The sequence below is a fragment of the Leucopleurus acutus genome (assembly GCF_964270905.1).
Source record: "Leucopleurus acutus genome assembly, chromosome: 9".
Taxonomy (NCBI): Eukaryota; Metazoa; Chordata; class Mammalia; order Artiodactyla; family Delphinidae; genus Leucopleurus; species Leucopleurus acutus.
This window is the reverse complement of record NC_139144.1, coordinates 18,575,163-18,591,254: the sequence shown is the minus strand read 5'-3', so window position 1 is coordinate 18,591,254 and position 16,092 is coordinate 18,575,163. Positions and strand designations below refer to the sequence as shown.

Here is a 16,092-nt window from a genome sequence, read left to right as displayed (position 1 = left end):
TTGTTAGCACTTGTCAGACTTCTTAGATTCTGCAAGGCATCCATGCAATTTGATACACATTGTTTAATGCTGCAGAGTTTCAAAAGCTGCCACATACATAGAGACTTAGAGGAAAATATATTCCTGTTGGTGTGCTGTTGTATCCTGTTAGTTTTGGAATAACTTGTTTTTAAAAAAATTTTCTACCTACCAAGTTGACATCTTTCTTACTGAACGTGACTTGTATTAATAGGACCCATAAAAGACCACAAAATCATCACTTGCTCCAGTTGGTGATAAAGCTTTTCTTTTTATACCTATGGGGGAAATCATGCCCCTTAAAATAAACTATCTTCCTAATTTTATTTTCACAGTTCCTTTTTTTTTTTTCAGCGTTGCAGTTTTCATGAACTATGCTTTTTCAAAGTTACTTTTAGACAATGATAGTAATCTAGGACTCCGAGTCGACTGTACCGAATGATACAGAAGGCGGTACGTTGTGGAATGCTTATCGTCTGAAGGCACTGCATGTGTCTTGCCCTGTGCTTTCTGGAATAATTTTTGACACTGAATTGGAGTGATCTGTTTGGTATTCTCTCGGTCTGCCGCAAATGCCAAGATGCATTGCAATATGCATTGTTTATGCCTAAAAAGCACTGAAAGGAGAGAGGATGTAAAAGGTAGAACACTGTGCCGCTGTAATACCTGGACGATTAAGAAGTCTGTGGAGTAACAGGATCAAAGAGCGGGTAAGAGAGTCTCATAGCATGAGCAAATGCACCTGTCATAATTAACGCATTTAGCAAGTAGAGACTGTACACACTGTGCCTAACAGTCTCCCCAAAAGACTAATGACAGCTAGACATAGAGTCACCAATTTCACGACAATGTCCACAAAGACACTGAAGTTCTAGAGAATACTACAGTAACACTCTTGACAATGAAAACGGAATTCATATTTAGGGGTTCAGCGGAGGAGAGTATAAACAAAGTACCAACCCATGTTTGAATAACATACACAGGTATATTCTTTAAAGGTGTAGCATTTTTCATGCATCCTAGTGAACTGTATCCCGAAGAGGGAAGAACATGATCTGTTGATGACACTGTGTTATTTTTTATCAGTTCTCAGGAAATCAAGATAACCTATGTTGAATGAAAAAGTATGCACTTTGCACTGCAGTTCACATTAAGATATCATTTGACTGAGTTAGGTTCTTGCTTTGATGGTTCTCATCATATGAACACACAGCAGAACACAGACTTTCTGCCTCAATGTTCAAAGTATGAGAAGGCGGACCGACAAATACTTAAGATAAACATTTGAGAAAAGTGGGATATTGGCAAAGAGCTCACAGATTAAACAAAGGAATTCATGGCGTTGACGGGAGACGGTGCCTCCGAGCTTTCGTTTCCTTCGGCTGGTTCTTTCTCTTTCTTACCACTGTACTGTCCAATAAAGGAGCCGTCCTCATTGAACTGGCCATTCACCCCCTCTCCATAGTCAACTAGGCTGTCATCGCTATCTTCCTTTTTCACAGTCCTGTCTGAAGGTGTTCGACTGCCTTTTTTTAAAGGCTTGTGGTCTTCTGCATCACTGGAAAAAAGAGAAAACATTTTCGTCAAGACTGGCATTTCGGGAAAAGGCTTGGTTCCCAAAGATCATGCGTGCAAATGATGAGAAAGCATTTGGAGCCCTGAGCTCCTCTAGCCCAATCTAATCGTCAGGTGGCTTCCAAAGACCGGGACATGGTTGGAATGAAAGGCAAGTGCACAAAGGGTTTAATCATGAAGTCTCCGGTAGGTGGATGGCTTTGTAGGGTGCACGTCAATATCAATGACAGATTTCTGGCTACTGATTCGGAAGCAATTCAGAAATCATCACAAGCATTACAAAAGGAAGAATTGAGAAAAGCTGCAAATCATCACCACTTTCATAGAATTAGAAAGGGGGTAAAAGCTTATGACAAGTTGAGAAGTTAGTACGTTAAACTGCATAATATCTCTGATTCCTTGGGTATGAATGGAGAATGATTTTGGTTAAGTGGGAAGTATGGATTTTTGTTTTTCTGAGCAAGAAGCAAAATCCTGCATCTCAAATCTTTTAGTTACTGAGCACAGGCCAGACTTGTAAACTTGAACCTTACCTTTCAAGAGACCTAGGCATTCCATTAAAAGGATGCAGAAGAAACAAATGAAAATAGCCTAAGAAGAAAAGCCAAATCCTCATACTGATTGTACACAGTATTTTTTTTCTGTAAGAATTTTAGTTAATGGGTAAAGATTTATTAATTTGGAGAGAGACATGCTTTAACTTCAGAGCGCTACATTTGTACTATTAATGGCACGTCAATATATTCTGAAGAGTATGCGTGCAAATGCAAAAGCGAAGATTTCCTGCCCTCACTCTTACCTTACTACTCCCTCCTCCGCAGTGTGGAATCTGAGGAGTGTAATTTTATAAAAATGTGTAGGACTCTCTCTCTCTATTTGCTTATGTCTCTTTTGAACCCCTAAGCACAATATCTGGAAGTAGCAGAGTAATCACTATGTTTAAGGACATTCACTCACATGGTCAAGTAACTAGGTACGCATACTTAGTCCCTAACAAGTAACATTTGGTTTAAAAAAAAAAAAGGAAAAAAAGGCAATGACATCTTTTGTATTCTTTCAAAGAACAAAAATCCAAGGCAAAAATGGGAAACATAAACAACATTAGTAAAAAATAAAAAGATTTCATGTAAAAGACAGGTCCCATGAGCTGCAGTATCTCACCTAGGAATTTGTGTTAGGATTTAACTGCTCCCTCTTCTTTGAAGAGTAACTCTTTTTTTTTTAGCCAAGATACAAATATTTCATGATGCACAAACATTCTGGCTCTTTGGCCAATAATTTCTACTAGGGTCTCCAGTTTTTCACCAAGGAGAAAATTTCAAGACTGGAAAATAATACTGGCTTCACATGACATTGGCATACGCTACTGAAAATTACCTGTTTTAGCAATACACAAGTGCTTGTCACAAATTAAATAAATGATATTATCGTTTTAATAAACAGCTGGGGACGTATCACAGAGTCTTGGGGTGGCCTGTGTTTGGGGCACTGTAGGGAACATAGCACCCAGTCTCCAACCCACTGTAAGAATAACTTGCACATTTTTGGAATTTAATCATTAGCTTCTAGGCTGTGCTTGAATACTTCCTGTGAAATACTGCCCATGACTTGGTGAGACACTTAATTCTACTGAGTTCAATAGGGTCCAACCCACTGTAAGAATAACTTGCACATTTTTGGAATTTAATCATTAGCTTCTAGGCTGTGCTTGAATACTGCCTGTGAAATACTGCCCATGACTTGGTGAGACACTTAATTCTACTGAGGAGTTCAATAGTGAGCAGAATTTTGTCACCTGGATTCCAACTATTAGTATTATTCTGCTTTGTAGAACTAGTGTTCCAAGGTGTACACTCCAGGAAATTCTAGTCTATGGCATTTCTTTGATTCATCCATCCATCCATCCATCCATCATACATCTAATAAATGTTTACTGAGTGCCTACTCTAAGACATAATGTTCTAGTCGTTCGGGATAGAGCAGGAAACAAAATAGACTAAAGCCCTGACTTCACTGAGCTTACTTCTAGTAGGGGAGAATACAGACAATCAACATATTTAAAAAATTAGTTATAGAGTGTGTCAGAAGGTGATTAGTGCTATGGAAAATACAGGGCTGAGTAGAGAGGACGGAAGGTGTCAGGGGAGGGGATGGAAGACTGACATTCAAATAGGATGTCCAAAAAAGGCCCTGTTAAGAAGTGACATCTGATCAAAGGCTTAAAAGGGTTGAGTTAGCCAGGTGGATAGCTGGAGGGAGAGCCATTATGACAGGAGTAACAGCAGTGCAAATACCCTGAGGCGGGGCGAGCCTGTTCTAGGAATGGCAAAGGAGCTCAGAGGGAGGTGGGGGGCAGAGCGGGGGAGAGGGCGGGAGAGAGAGAGATTAAAGTAAAAGAGGTAACAGAGCTAGATCAGAGCCTTGTAGGACCTTGTAAGGATTCTGTCTTCAACTCTGAGTGAGATGGGAAGTCACTGGAGAGTTTTCCATGGATGACTGACATGATCTGATTTACATTTTAAAAGGATTACTGTGGGGGGGGGAGGGGCACAGTGGTTAAGAATCCGCCTGCCAATGCAGGGGACACGGGTTTGAGCCCTGGTCTGGAGATCCCACATGCCACGGAGCAACTAAGCCCATGCGCCACAACTACTGAGCCTGCGCTCTAGAGCCTGCGAGTCACAACTACTGAAACCCGCACGCCTAGAGCCCGTGCTCCACAACAAGAGAAGCCACCACAACGAGAAGCCCATGAACCGCATCGAAGAGTAGCCCCCGCTTACCGCAACTAGAGAGAGCCCGTGCACAGCAACGAAGACATAACGCAGCCAAAAATAAATAAAATAAATAAATTTATAGGAAAAAAAAAGGATTACTGTCATCAGTGTTACGAATAGCCTACCCTAGAGGGAGGAGTTGGCAAACTACAGCAAAATTGGGCCGTGCCCATTTATTATGTGTTGTCTCTGCCTGCTTCTGCACTGCAGCAGAATTGTAGAGTTGCAGCAGAAACTGTGCGGCCTGTAAAGTCGAAAATACTTATTATCGGGCCTTTTACAGAAAAAGTTTGCCAACCCCTCCTCTAGGGGGCTGGGGGAATTACAGCAATAATCCAGGAGTGAGAGGGCTATGACTTGGGCCAGAGTGGAACACTGGGAGTGGTACACAAGTGGTCATTATAGACCTATTGTGAAGGTGGCACCAACAGGATTTTCTGATGGTGGTTTGAGTAGCAGGAAGGATGGAATTACGCTTACTCAGGAGCGCAGCGTGTTTTGGCTGGAAGAGCAGTGGTTCAGCTTTGGACATGTTCAAGTTTGACACATCAGAGGAACCACTCCTTTAATCATTTTGTGAGTCTAGTATAACACTGATATCTAAAACCAACAAGAACACTCTGAGAAAGTAAAATTACACGCTCATCTCATTTATGAACACAAATGATGAAAAAATCCCAAAGAAATCATGAGCAAATAGAATGTAGCAATCTGCTAAAAAGATAATATATCGTGACCAGGTTGGGTTGCATTCCAGGAATGCAGGCTTGTTTTAGCATTTAAACACCAATCCATATAATTCACCATTTTAGCAGAAGAAAAGAAAAATATTTTATGATCATCTCAGTAGATTTAGAAAAAACGTATATGGTAAAATCCAACACACATTCACAAAAAAACTTTCATACACTGGGAACAGAAGTATTTTCATTAATCTGATTAACTGTGTCTATAAGAAACTTTGAGTTAATGTCATCCTTGATGGTGAATGTTGAAAGTTTTCTGTTTGACATCAGAAATAATAATGAGGACTTCTAATCAAAACTGCATTGGAGGGACTTGCCTGGTGGTGCAGTGGTTAAGAATCTGCCTGCCAATGCAGGGGACACGGGTTCAAGCCCTGGTCCAGGAAGATCCCACGTGCCATGGAGCAACTAAGCCCATGTGCCACAACTACTGAGCCTGTGCTCTAGAGCCCACAAGTCACAACTACTGAGCCCGTGTGCTGCAACTACTGAAGCCCACATGCCTAAAGTCTGTGCCCCACAATAGGAGAAGCCACCACAATGAGAAGCCCGTGCACTGCAACGAAGAGTAGCCCCCGCTCGCTGAAACTAGAGCAAGCCCACGTGCAGCAACGAAGACCCAATGCAGCCACCCAAAAACAAACAAACTACACTGGAAGTGCTAAGCAATATGATAAGGAAAAGAAATAGAAGACGTGTATTAAGAAGAAAAGAACTGTCATTATTCATAAACGATATGATTATATATGTAAAAAATCCAAAAGAACCTACAGGCAAACATCAGAATAAAAAGAGAGTTTAGTAATATTGCTTATATTAGCATGAAAGTAAATTTTATTTAAGTACTTGTAAACAATTGGAAAATGAAATTTTAAAAATAATTCCATTTTGGCTACCATAAAAATATGAAGTAGATAAGAACAAATTGAACAAAAATATGTGTCAGACCCCCATGAAAATGAAACTTGTGTTCAGAGCTATTAAATAAGAGGTAAATAAAATGGAGGGATATACCATAACTATGGACAGGAAGACCCATGGTAAATATGTTAACTTTCTTTATATTGCTCTTTAGATTCAATTTATTTCCAATAAAAACACAGTAGGTTTTTATGTGGATCTTGGCAAGCTGATTCTAAGATGTATATGTACATGAAAAGGGCCAAGAATATCTAAGAACGTCTGTAGGAAGAAATCACAAAGTTGGAGGACTTGACCTACCTACCAGCTATCAAGACTCACTCAGAGCTAGTGTATTAAGACAGTGTAGTTTTGGGGCAGAGGTAGACAAATTGATCAGTGGAATAGAATACAAGGACATCTTTTTTTTGGTTTTATTCCTACATCAAATTTTCATGTCATCATAACTGGAATCATTTTTAAAATCCTATTTTCCAATCATTTGCTAGTACAAAGAAATAGAATTGACTTTTATGTTAATTTTGTGTCGGGCAACATTACTAAACTCTCTTATGAATTCTAATATTTTCCTGCAGATTCATTTGGATTTTTATACACACAATCACACCAGTCATGAATAATGGCGAGGGAAGGGGCTCCCTGGAAACATCCTTTCCAGCTTAATGGCCATAGTGGATGAGAATCTACGGCAACATGGGCTGTGCTTGAAAGAAGAGAAGAAAAGGGATGCTCTACCCACAAACAGAGTCTTTCCAGAAAAAGCTGTTCAAAGGCATCTCAAGATCTTTTTAAGACTTTTTAGAAAGTGGTGTGATGTAATGTCCTAATTCAGGAATTACAATCTGGTTAAATGAGAAAAATGGGTATGAGGCACCAGCACAGTGCCTGGCACGTGATTTGTACCTAAAAAATCACCACCTGCCATCACACCTCTTCTCTCCACTCCAGACCCCACCTCAGAGAGATATTTTTTCTAAGAAATCGCTTGTATAACACACACACTTAGAACTTTCCAGATGTGATGAACAGTGACAAGTCTCTGCTGAAGTCTGGATGAGTGCTTGCCTCTTTTCAACTCAAAGGTGAATTTCCAAATGAAAGAGAATTTTCAAATGAAAGAGTAAGTCAACTACTTTTGACATTGTGCCAAGGGAAGTTGCTTGGTCAAGTTTAAGTGTGAAAGGATAGCTTCCCAAATGAGAGGAATTTAGAAGTTACAGAAGATGATTGAATAGTCACATCCCTATTTAGCTATACAGTATTCAAAGCCTAAAAATATTAATCTACATTTTTATAAGAATTTTTTAAGGACAGGAGGTGTCAGATGTTCTTAGCCTAGAATGTCAAAGATAGAACAAATTTCAAAATAAGTAATAAAACAGTCATAAAATAGTATATACAGCCATAAAATATACTTTTTGATACTCACATCCACGATTATCTTTATTCATTGCTCTAAGTTGTGCCATGAAAGGAATGTTCAAAACTCAGCTCCTGCATTACTGCCTCTGGGAAGATTTCTTGTGCCACCTCCTTCAAGGCCATGCACTTGGCTTTGGCTTCCTGCCCCTGCCCCCTTGGTGCCCCAGCAGTATCCCTTCCCTTTCATAGCACTCTTCACACTACGCTCAGATTGTTCTTTCACCTCCCTGCATCCCTCACTAGACTATAAACTACTGAGATAACATTCTATTGGTTTTAATATGCCCATAGCCTAGCATACAGTAGGCACTCAATAAATACTGGCTGAATGAATTCATTGTAAAATAACAATAAAAGAGACTGTGGGCATTTTGGAAATTCTTCAAAATTCTAACTTTAACATGTTTTTCATTTCTTCTTCATCAATTTTTTTTTTTTTTGCGGTACGCGGGCCTCTCACTGTTGTGGCCTCTCCCGTTGCGGAGCACAGGCTCCAGACGCGCAGGCTCAGCGGCCACGGCTCATGGGCCCAGCCGCTCCGCGGCACGTGGCATCCTCCCGGACCGGGGCACGAACCTGTGTCCCCTGCATCGGCAGGCGGACTCTCAACCACTGCACCACTAGGGAAGCCCTTCATCAATTTTATGATGTGAGACAAAGCATCGGAACATACTCTTTCCTTTCCCTTACCCTAAAGAATGCATTTTAGGGAGTTCACTTTTTCTCAGCAGCACTTTGTTCAGGATTGTGCACACAGAAGGTATCCACTGAATGTCTGCTGAGTAAAATGCGGCAACGATGGATACATCTGTGATCGTTGGGTCTGATTTTCCTGTAGTCACCATCTTACCATGGCCAAAGCATACTGCAGGGTTTTTTTTTTGACATTGACGACCCAAACACTCCCTGTAAAAGTCTGTCACTATTTATACTGCTCACATATCAGCTTATGTCTGTGAGCAGAATAAATCTGAAGTATATAACAAATGCAACACATCTTCACATCATCCAAGCCTTACGAGCACGGGTTAACATGCTTGCAGCAGGGTCAAGTTCATGTGACAAGCTTCCCATGCCAAGAGCCTCCATTTATGGTATGAATTCAAGTACCATGGTCATATGGCTTATGACCTATGTTCATTCTGGTTTTTAAAGGAATGGATCTGAAGAATAAAAAAATACTTACACGGTTGGTTGCATTGTTTCTCTGATTTTTCTATATGCTAGTAAGGGTGCAGATCCTACTCTCTGTATAATTAAAGAAACAAACGAAGAAAGCTGAAGGCTTCCACCAGAGGGTGACTGCTTGGGGGTGGGTGTTGGAGTGAGGGTACAAGATTAGAGCACATGAAAAAACATCAAATTTGGCCACTGAAGTTCCACCCCTCTTTGCACTATGAAATACCTGCTGGCTCAGAGCCAACCATGTAGAAATGGTTTCATCTTCAAGCCTGAGAACGAGCAAATCAACCGAATTCATTTACATTTAGGCAATTGCCCTGATTTTGTGTGTGTCTGTGTGTGATCAGCATATTAATTTATTTTCAGAATGAAAAAGAATAAGAATCAAAAAATAATACAGGACTCAACATTTCTAGAAGGTACAAAGCAGAGAAGGGACTCTTGTGACTGAGGGAGAAGAGTGACATTTAAATGTATTATTAAAGAAATTCTGTAATACACAGTTGGAACCATTTTCGTTCATTATGACATCTATGAAATGAAAGGTCTTTTCGTTTCTTTCAGTAGAAAAGAAGCCAAAGGGAAAAAATTCTGAGGTCATGTCAGGAAGTCACAGGACGAAGCCACCTCTGTAGCAAAGGGTGGCTGGGTGTTTTCAGAAGTGATTTCACTTGTGACACTGTCCTTGTGAATTTTCAGCTTCAGTGAAAAAAAGTCACTGAGTTGTGTTTCAGGTTTAAGACACCCGTTAGAACCTTACTTCCTTTGGCAACTCCCAGATCAATGGAATAACATGGTTTTTTTCTTCATACATGAACCAATGTGTGTGTACTCAGTAAAGCCCAAGGAAAAATCTTTCTCTTCTGAGAAACTCAAGCCATAACCTAAAGACAGCCATTTGAAAATGCTTCACAAACATCTCACATATGAATTAACACCAAGAGAAATAAACATGACCAAACAAATGTAAACACAGTAACAATGAGGCCAGTAACAACATATTTGCCGTGTACTGCTCTGAAACCCCAAATCACATTAAAACTCATTAGCAGATAGTTTGCAAAGTAGCACAGAAATCATAGAGCTAGAACTCTTTGGAGATCATCTCGTACTTCAACAACTCTGTCGTTTTATAGATGAAAAAAATGAGACAGATTAAACGCCAAACCTAAAGAAATCAAGGGTAGTGGCTGAGTTGCCAGTAAAACTAAGTCTCTTGATTGCAGATGAGTTCACAGTCAACTTCAATTTCAATCACGTTTTAATGGAGTAGGCAGCAGAGGGACTCTGAGAAAGTCATATCACATCAGATCATGGTTTCACATCACTCTAAGAGCAAGCTGACATTTGAGACGCATGGAGTTAGCAGTACATTGCCAGATTCACTTGGGCATGATAATGCAGAACAGAAACCCATCACCATGTTTCTGTATGGAGTGCAATGGTTTGTTTTCAGTTCATGCAAATACGTGATATTTTCAGGTTATATTAAAGATCCAGCTTTAGCACTACAAATGAGGGAGTGGTGTGCATATCCTGGGTAGAATTCTAGTCACAGGAACACTAAAAATAACAAGTTATTTAGTAATTACGAGCTCCCCTGCTTTACAGGAGAAATGTGTGGAAGAGTGAATGAAATCAGCAAAGGTTTCAACTCACCCAACCTAAGGCCTGGCAACCCTAGGCTGTGGCCATCTGCAGGCTGCTTTAATGCGTTATAAAACCTTGTGGGTGGACAGGTGGGGATGCTGGTGAGGTTTTCATACCCTTTCAGTCTCAGAGTCAACATCTGACATCAAGACAACCCTCACTAGATGTTTTTCTGTATCCTAAGATACAGAATTCTGAAGAGTTTAAAAAATCACAGTCATCTCCTCTGAAAAGGGGATCAGAATGAAAGCTGAGGTGCCGAGATATATAGGAAAAACACTTGTATCTGCGTGGAGATTGGCGTGAATCTAATTTTGTCAAAAAATACACAGCTTTTCTCAATCAGTTCTCATATTTCTTATCCTTGGCATTATTTTGCCCCTTGTGATATTGACATGGAAACACCAAAAGTGAGCTCTAGAGACAGGTGAAAATTAAGACACATATCTTATTTGTAAATGTCATCTGGCAATCACAATAGTGACATATTTTATGTTACCTAACAGCCTTTTCTTCCAGCAAAAAATTTTTATGATCTTTTCAAAGTACCAGCAGCTAACATTATTAATAAACTCTTGCATCTGTCATCAATTTCATTCATTTCTGCTCTTGTTTTGATTATTTATTTCTTTGGATATAATGAATATCATTAGGGTTTATTTTACAAGTTGATCACTGAATAATGGATATGAAAAAAAGCCTCAGTACCGGCTCAGCGCACATTTAGAAGATTATACTTTATATAAACAAGAGGCTTATAGAAAGAAAGAACACTGTGCAAAGGCATTGATTAATAGATGTATGCTTTTGGAACACCAAGATCCCAATCTTTTAAATGAATAAATATATCTTTTGTTTTTGTTTTTGAACATATCTAAAGTAACCACTTATCTCTCTTTAAAAAGACCTATACCCCCTAGGCAAGAATATCTTTGTTTAAACAGTTTCTTTCTTCCTTTTTTTTTTTTTAAAAAAGTATTTAGCACACAGGTTACATTAAATTTGTCCTTAAAGACAGAGCCAAGCCAGGAATGTTTTAGCAAAACCCTGTGAGTTAATACACTGCCTCCAGGGCTGTGATATTTCTTAATAATTAACGGCTTCTAAAACAGCCTGGTCATCATTTCATGATTAATAGGAGGGGGTACAGGTACCTGTTTTGGAAAAAAGGCTTCAAATCCAAGATGAAAAAGAGAAACATAAATTTTACAAAAGCACTGCTTAGAGAATGACAAGGATAGTTTGTTTGCTTTACAATGCAGGTTTGTAGGGTCTTTACTGTTGTTTGAACTCTTATTATCACACACCAGCTTTTCCATGCTGATCAATTACAGCAAGGGTCTCTGGAAAATAGGACAGAGTGGAAGATATTCCATCTCCAAACCTACCACTAAGATGGAAATTTATTTTTTAATGAAAGTGAGATTATTTTAACTGTGCGGGGTGTGTAAACATTTAGACACGCAAGTGTTTCTAAACTAATTTTTGAGATAAATAGGAAATCCCAGGCAGAGTGCATTCCTGGCTGAATCCCATTCTAAGGAGACTGAGTGTGGTGTCTGTTCAAGGCAGGGAGGATGAAGGGTGGCTGAGAAGCAGGGGCTCACCTGTATTCTCCAAAAGTGCCGTCATCTTCCTTCATAGGTTGGATTTCAGGATCCGCATGGGCATCTTCCTTTTCTTTAACTAAAAAAAATTCCAAAATGACATTATTATCTATTGATCCTGTGTTTCCTTATTCAACGTTTTCAGGAGTGCACTCTATGAGATATACAGCAGTGGGAAATAATTCTATACACCATAGAGTTATACAACCAGATGTATCATGTGGCTATTTATTTATTTACTTGCCATGTGGCTTGCAGATCTTAGTTCCCTGACCAGGGATTGAACCCGGGCCACGGCAGTGAAAGCCCGGAATCCTAACCACTAGGCAACCAGGGAACCCCCTATGCATATATTTTGATGTTCTAGTCTCTTGGAGGTAAATTTGTAGAATGAACATCTAATTAACATACAAAGATGACTTCATATAAAAAGCATTTTGCGGGCTTCCCTGGTGGCGCAGTGGTTGAGAGTCCACCTGCCGATGCAGGGGACACGGGTTCGTGCCCCGGTCCGGGAAGATCCCACATGCCGTGGAGCGGCTGGGCCCTTGAGCCATGGCCGCTGAGCCTGCGCGTCTGGAGCCTGTGCTCCGCAATGGGAGAGGCCACAACAGTGAGAGGCCCGTGTACCGCAGGAAAAAAAAAGCATTTTGGCACAAGTCTCCTACCTGCTAAAGGAGTAAGTCTGAAGCTTCTAAGATTTCCCTCTATTTTACCAATCTATCTATTAACTATATTCATGGTTACAAATTGTTTTTGTAAATCTAATTTTTTGTAGATTTTTTCTCTGCCACTGGAGGGGAAATGGCCAGGTAAAGAAAATAGAAATTCACTGGATCCACTAAATTGAACAAAACATTAACCATATAGGGAAAGCAACAGTACCCATCATGATATCAAGATCCAGTTCGTGCATCACTTCCTCTGGAAAACTTGAGGTACCTTCTCCCTCCGCCTGTTGGTTTTAGGTGCTATTTCAGCACCTATGACTCATGTAAAGCCTAAGGAAGCAGAGTCACTAAGACCGTCAGAGGACTGATTCATCTGCTCCCCCAAGTGTCTTCTGATCCTTGGCAATGTTGAGTCTTCCATTACGTACAAAGGGATCAAAAATTGTTTGAACAGAAAGTCCAAATGTAGGCTCTCGGGAGGATACACTCACTGCGATCTCCGTGATTACTCTCATGATTTCTTTTTAGTTTGGCTCATCATGCAGCATCATACGGCAATTTCAATCTTTCTTTCTTACCTGGATATTTACCACCTTTGTTTCTTCTGATGAAGCAAACAATCAGCAAAATTAAGATCAGGAGAGCGACAGCACACATTAGACCAATGAACCAGCCCTGCGTCGCTATATCCACCTGCCGGCTTGCCATCGCTGGAAAACAAATCAATGGCGTCAGTGTGAATGGGTTAAGGGAGCGGTGACAACTGTTGTAGTCACTTGTAGTAAAAAGAACTGCCATAGTACATAAGCTTTTCTATATTTTACACGTGGCCCCGCCTTGGAATCTGTCAGTTATCAATCAGGAGTTACATAAATACTTAACTCTGAAAAATCTTCAATAATGAAAACAATTCAAATAGAGAAATCCGACTGCTAACACCATTCAATGCTAACAAACCCTGCTGAGCATTGTGTTCATAGTTATTTTCACTATATATTTTCAACAGTAACACAGTCCCAAGCCAATTAAAATTTTTATTGTTTTTGGGATAAATTGTACATTAAGTACAATGATAAGACTAGAAATCCATTTTAAACAGAACAGAAAGTATACATCTAATTGAGTATTTTTCTTTCAAAGGAACCACTCTGGGAGGCTAAAATATCATCGCAATGATGTTGCAACTTTTCCAAATGTGTTGGAAACCTTCTGTTTAAAAAGGAAACTTTCCACACATGAAACCTGTCCACATAAGATAACCAACCTTATTATTTTCTATAACATCTCGACTTGCACCCAAAATATTACTTAGATTTGTTTTTCATCTCATTTGTTATTCATCTCATTTATAAGAGTTGGTTCTGAAAGATCTGGGGAAATTTCTGAAAAATCCTATTTACCCTCAAAGGATCAGTAAGCAATATTCAGTATCGTTCAAAATCCAACCAAAAGACTCTGAGATATATCTTGATCAGTGGTATCATTATCGGAATAAGTGGCCAGTTTAGAAAGAAAATACTCATTCACATGTATACATGTACTTTAAGTCTTCCTCTATTCTGTTTTGAGTCAAATAATGTGAAGCCCCTTATTCAACCAATCATAGTATGCAAATCTCCCAAGAAAAACACAGAATAATTAGCATTACCAGCATTATTCAAAAGTGTCAATCAAATGGGACAAAGTGCAGCATCAATGGCTATTCAGACAAGCCCATGAGAATTTGTTGAAAACACTGGTATGAATCTTTTTAAAAAAGGTCTTGATTTTTTTCTCTTTTGACCATAATCAAGGTAAAAGGTTTTCGTTTTTTTTAATTCAGAAGAATGCCTATATCATTTTTTTTGATTCAGTTTCTTCTGAATCCATTTAACATGGTTGGGTTAAATGTATGTGATTGCTGGATGCAGAAAGAAGCATGGCGACACCTATCCCAGGTTCTGCTCTATGCTGCAAAAATAGCACCTCATTGCCTTTTTTCCCCACCCAAAGGATAGGGAGAAAAATGAAATATTTAAAATCAAGTGTGAAGAGAAATGTGAAAAATATGTGGATGTGTGTTGAAGAAATAAAATGAGAAGTGGAAATACATTCTCTGGAATATAAATCAAATTGCCAGTAGCCTTTCCCCAATAGCCCCTTGTGTCTCATTGGTTATCGGGGTTTTGAGTTGTATCATCATTAGATACAACTGAAACATGAGGATGGGCAGGGCTCCCCTACCATACACGTACCATAACCATCATCGGGATGAAGATGAAAACAATGATAACGAGAGCTAGCATTTTGAAACTTATTCTATACTAGGCACTGTGATGAGGGCAAAATCTCATTCAGTCTTCACAAAAATCCTGTGAGGGAGGCATGAGGAATAAACCCACGCTCAGAACGGGTAAAGACCGTGCCTGAGAGTTGGAGCTTCACCCAAGACTGCGGACTCCAAAGAACATGGTACCTGCCATTATGCGCTACTGCTATAATGCACTGATGTCCAGGCATCAACTCCGCAGAAGTCTTTACAGAGAATAAAATGTTGTAGCGACTTTCTACCTTTGAAATACTTTAAAAGTCCATCAGTACATACTCTTTGGGAACACAGTTCTGTCGATTCACACATGGTCTCTGATATGTACATTTTCTTTGAAACTGAACCAAAAATCAACTGGTGTAAGTCTATGGAGCATTTGATTGAAGTTACAGAGTCCTTGTTCTTAATATGCTTAATGATTTACAGCCCTTTAATAAATAGTATCTACATTTACATTTTTCATCTAATTGAATGCAACTGATAAGGGCAAACGGCAATAAGACCCTCAAGTATTAGCACAGACACTGTCTTTACAGACATGGTAACTGTCAAAATTGAACTGCCGGCTGGCAGTCTGCAGCTATGCAACTACAAACAAAGTAGAAATGTTTCTTGACAGCTGATAAAGAAACATCCAAGTTGACTTTGAATTTTTGCCCCTATGTTTAAAGAAAAAAGTTTCAAATATGTCACTATCCCATTTATTTAAGACTGGGCAGACACAGTATGTTAAGAGGTGCACGTGTATGCATGTTCACACACGTATACATACACACACACAAACGCACCAGAAGTTGATATAAAACAAAAATTATGTAAGTGAAAATAGCTTCTATTGACTTCCCATCCATATGAAAAGGGATCTGAAGCCCAGAATGACTATAAGAGGCTCCAAGCGTTCCCAGGACATTCCAAAATCATCTTAACTAGAGATACATACACAAACCCAAGTCATGGCCACCACTGTGCATCTCACACACACACACGTACATAATGAAGGCTGTGAAGCTTTCTCTTCTTGAATCTGAGTTTCAATGGGTGGGTAATATAGTAGGATTGGGTAGGAAAGTGACAGAGGATTATCCCTTTATTTAAAACTTTTACAGGGCTTCCCTGGTGGCTCAGTGGTTGGGGGTCCGCCTGCCGATGCAGGGGACACGGGTTCGTGCCCCAGTCCGGGAAGATCCCACATGCCGTGGAGCAGCTGGGCCCATG

The 16,092-nt window shown here is 39.7% G+C and overlaps 1 protein-coding gene across 20 annotated transcripts in view; it reads right to left on the bottom strand.

Annotated features, from left to right (window-relative positions):
* Nucleotides 1-1,338: 1,338 nt before the first annotated feature.
* Nucleotides 1,339-16,092, bottom strand: part of NRCAM (neuronal cell adhesion molecule) — a gene marked incomplete at both ends in the record, with an annotated part of 90,331 nt that continues 75,577 nt past the window's right edge. For 18 of the 20 annotated variants that reach the window (XM_082846878.1, XM_082846892.1, XM_082846889.1 and 15 more), the window contains 3 exons: nucleotides 1,339-1,576; nucleotides 11,899-11,977; nucleotides 13,148-13,279. In XM_082846878.1, coding sequence (XP_082703004.1) covers nucleotides 1,339-1,576; nucleotides 11,899-11,977; nucleotides 13,148-13,279 — 449 coding nt within the window. Of the gene's footprint in view, nucleotides 1,577-2,150; nucleotides 2,185-11,898; nucleotides 11,978-13,147; nucleotides 13,280-16,092 lie in introns of those variants that run through there. The other 2 variants (XM_082846888.1, XM_082846887.1) reach the window with 1 other exon arrangement.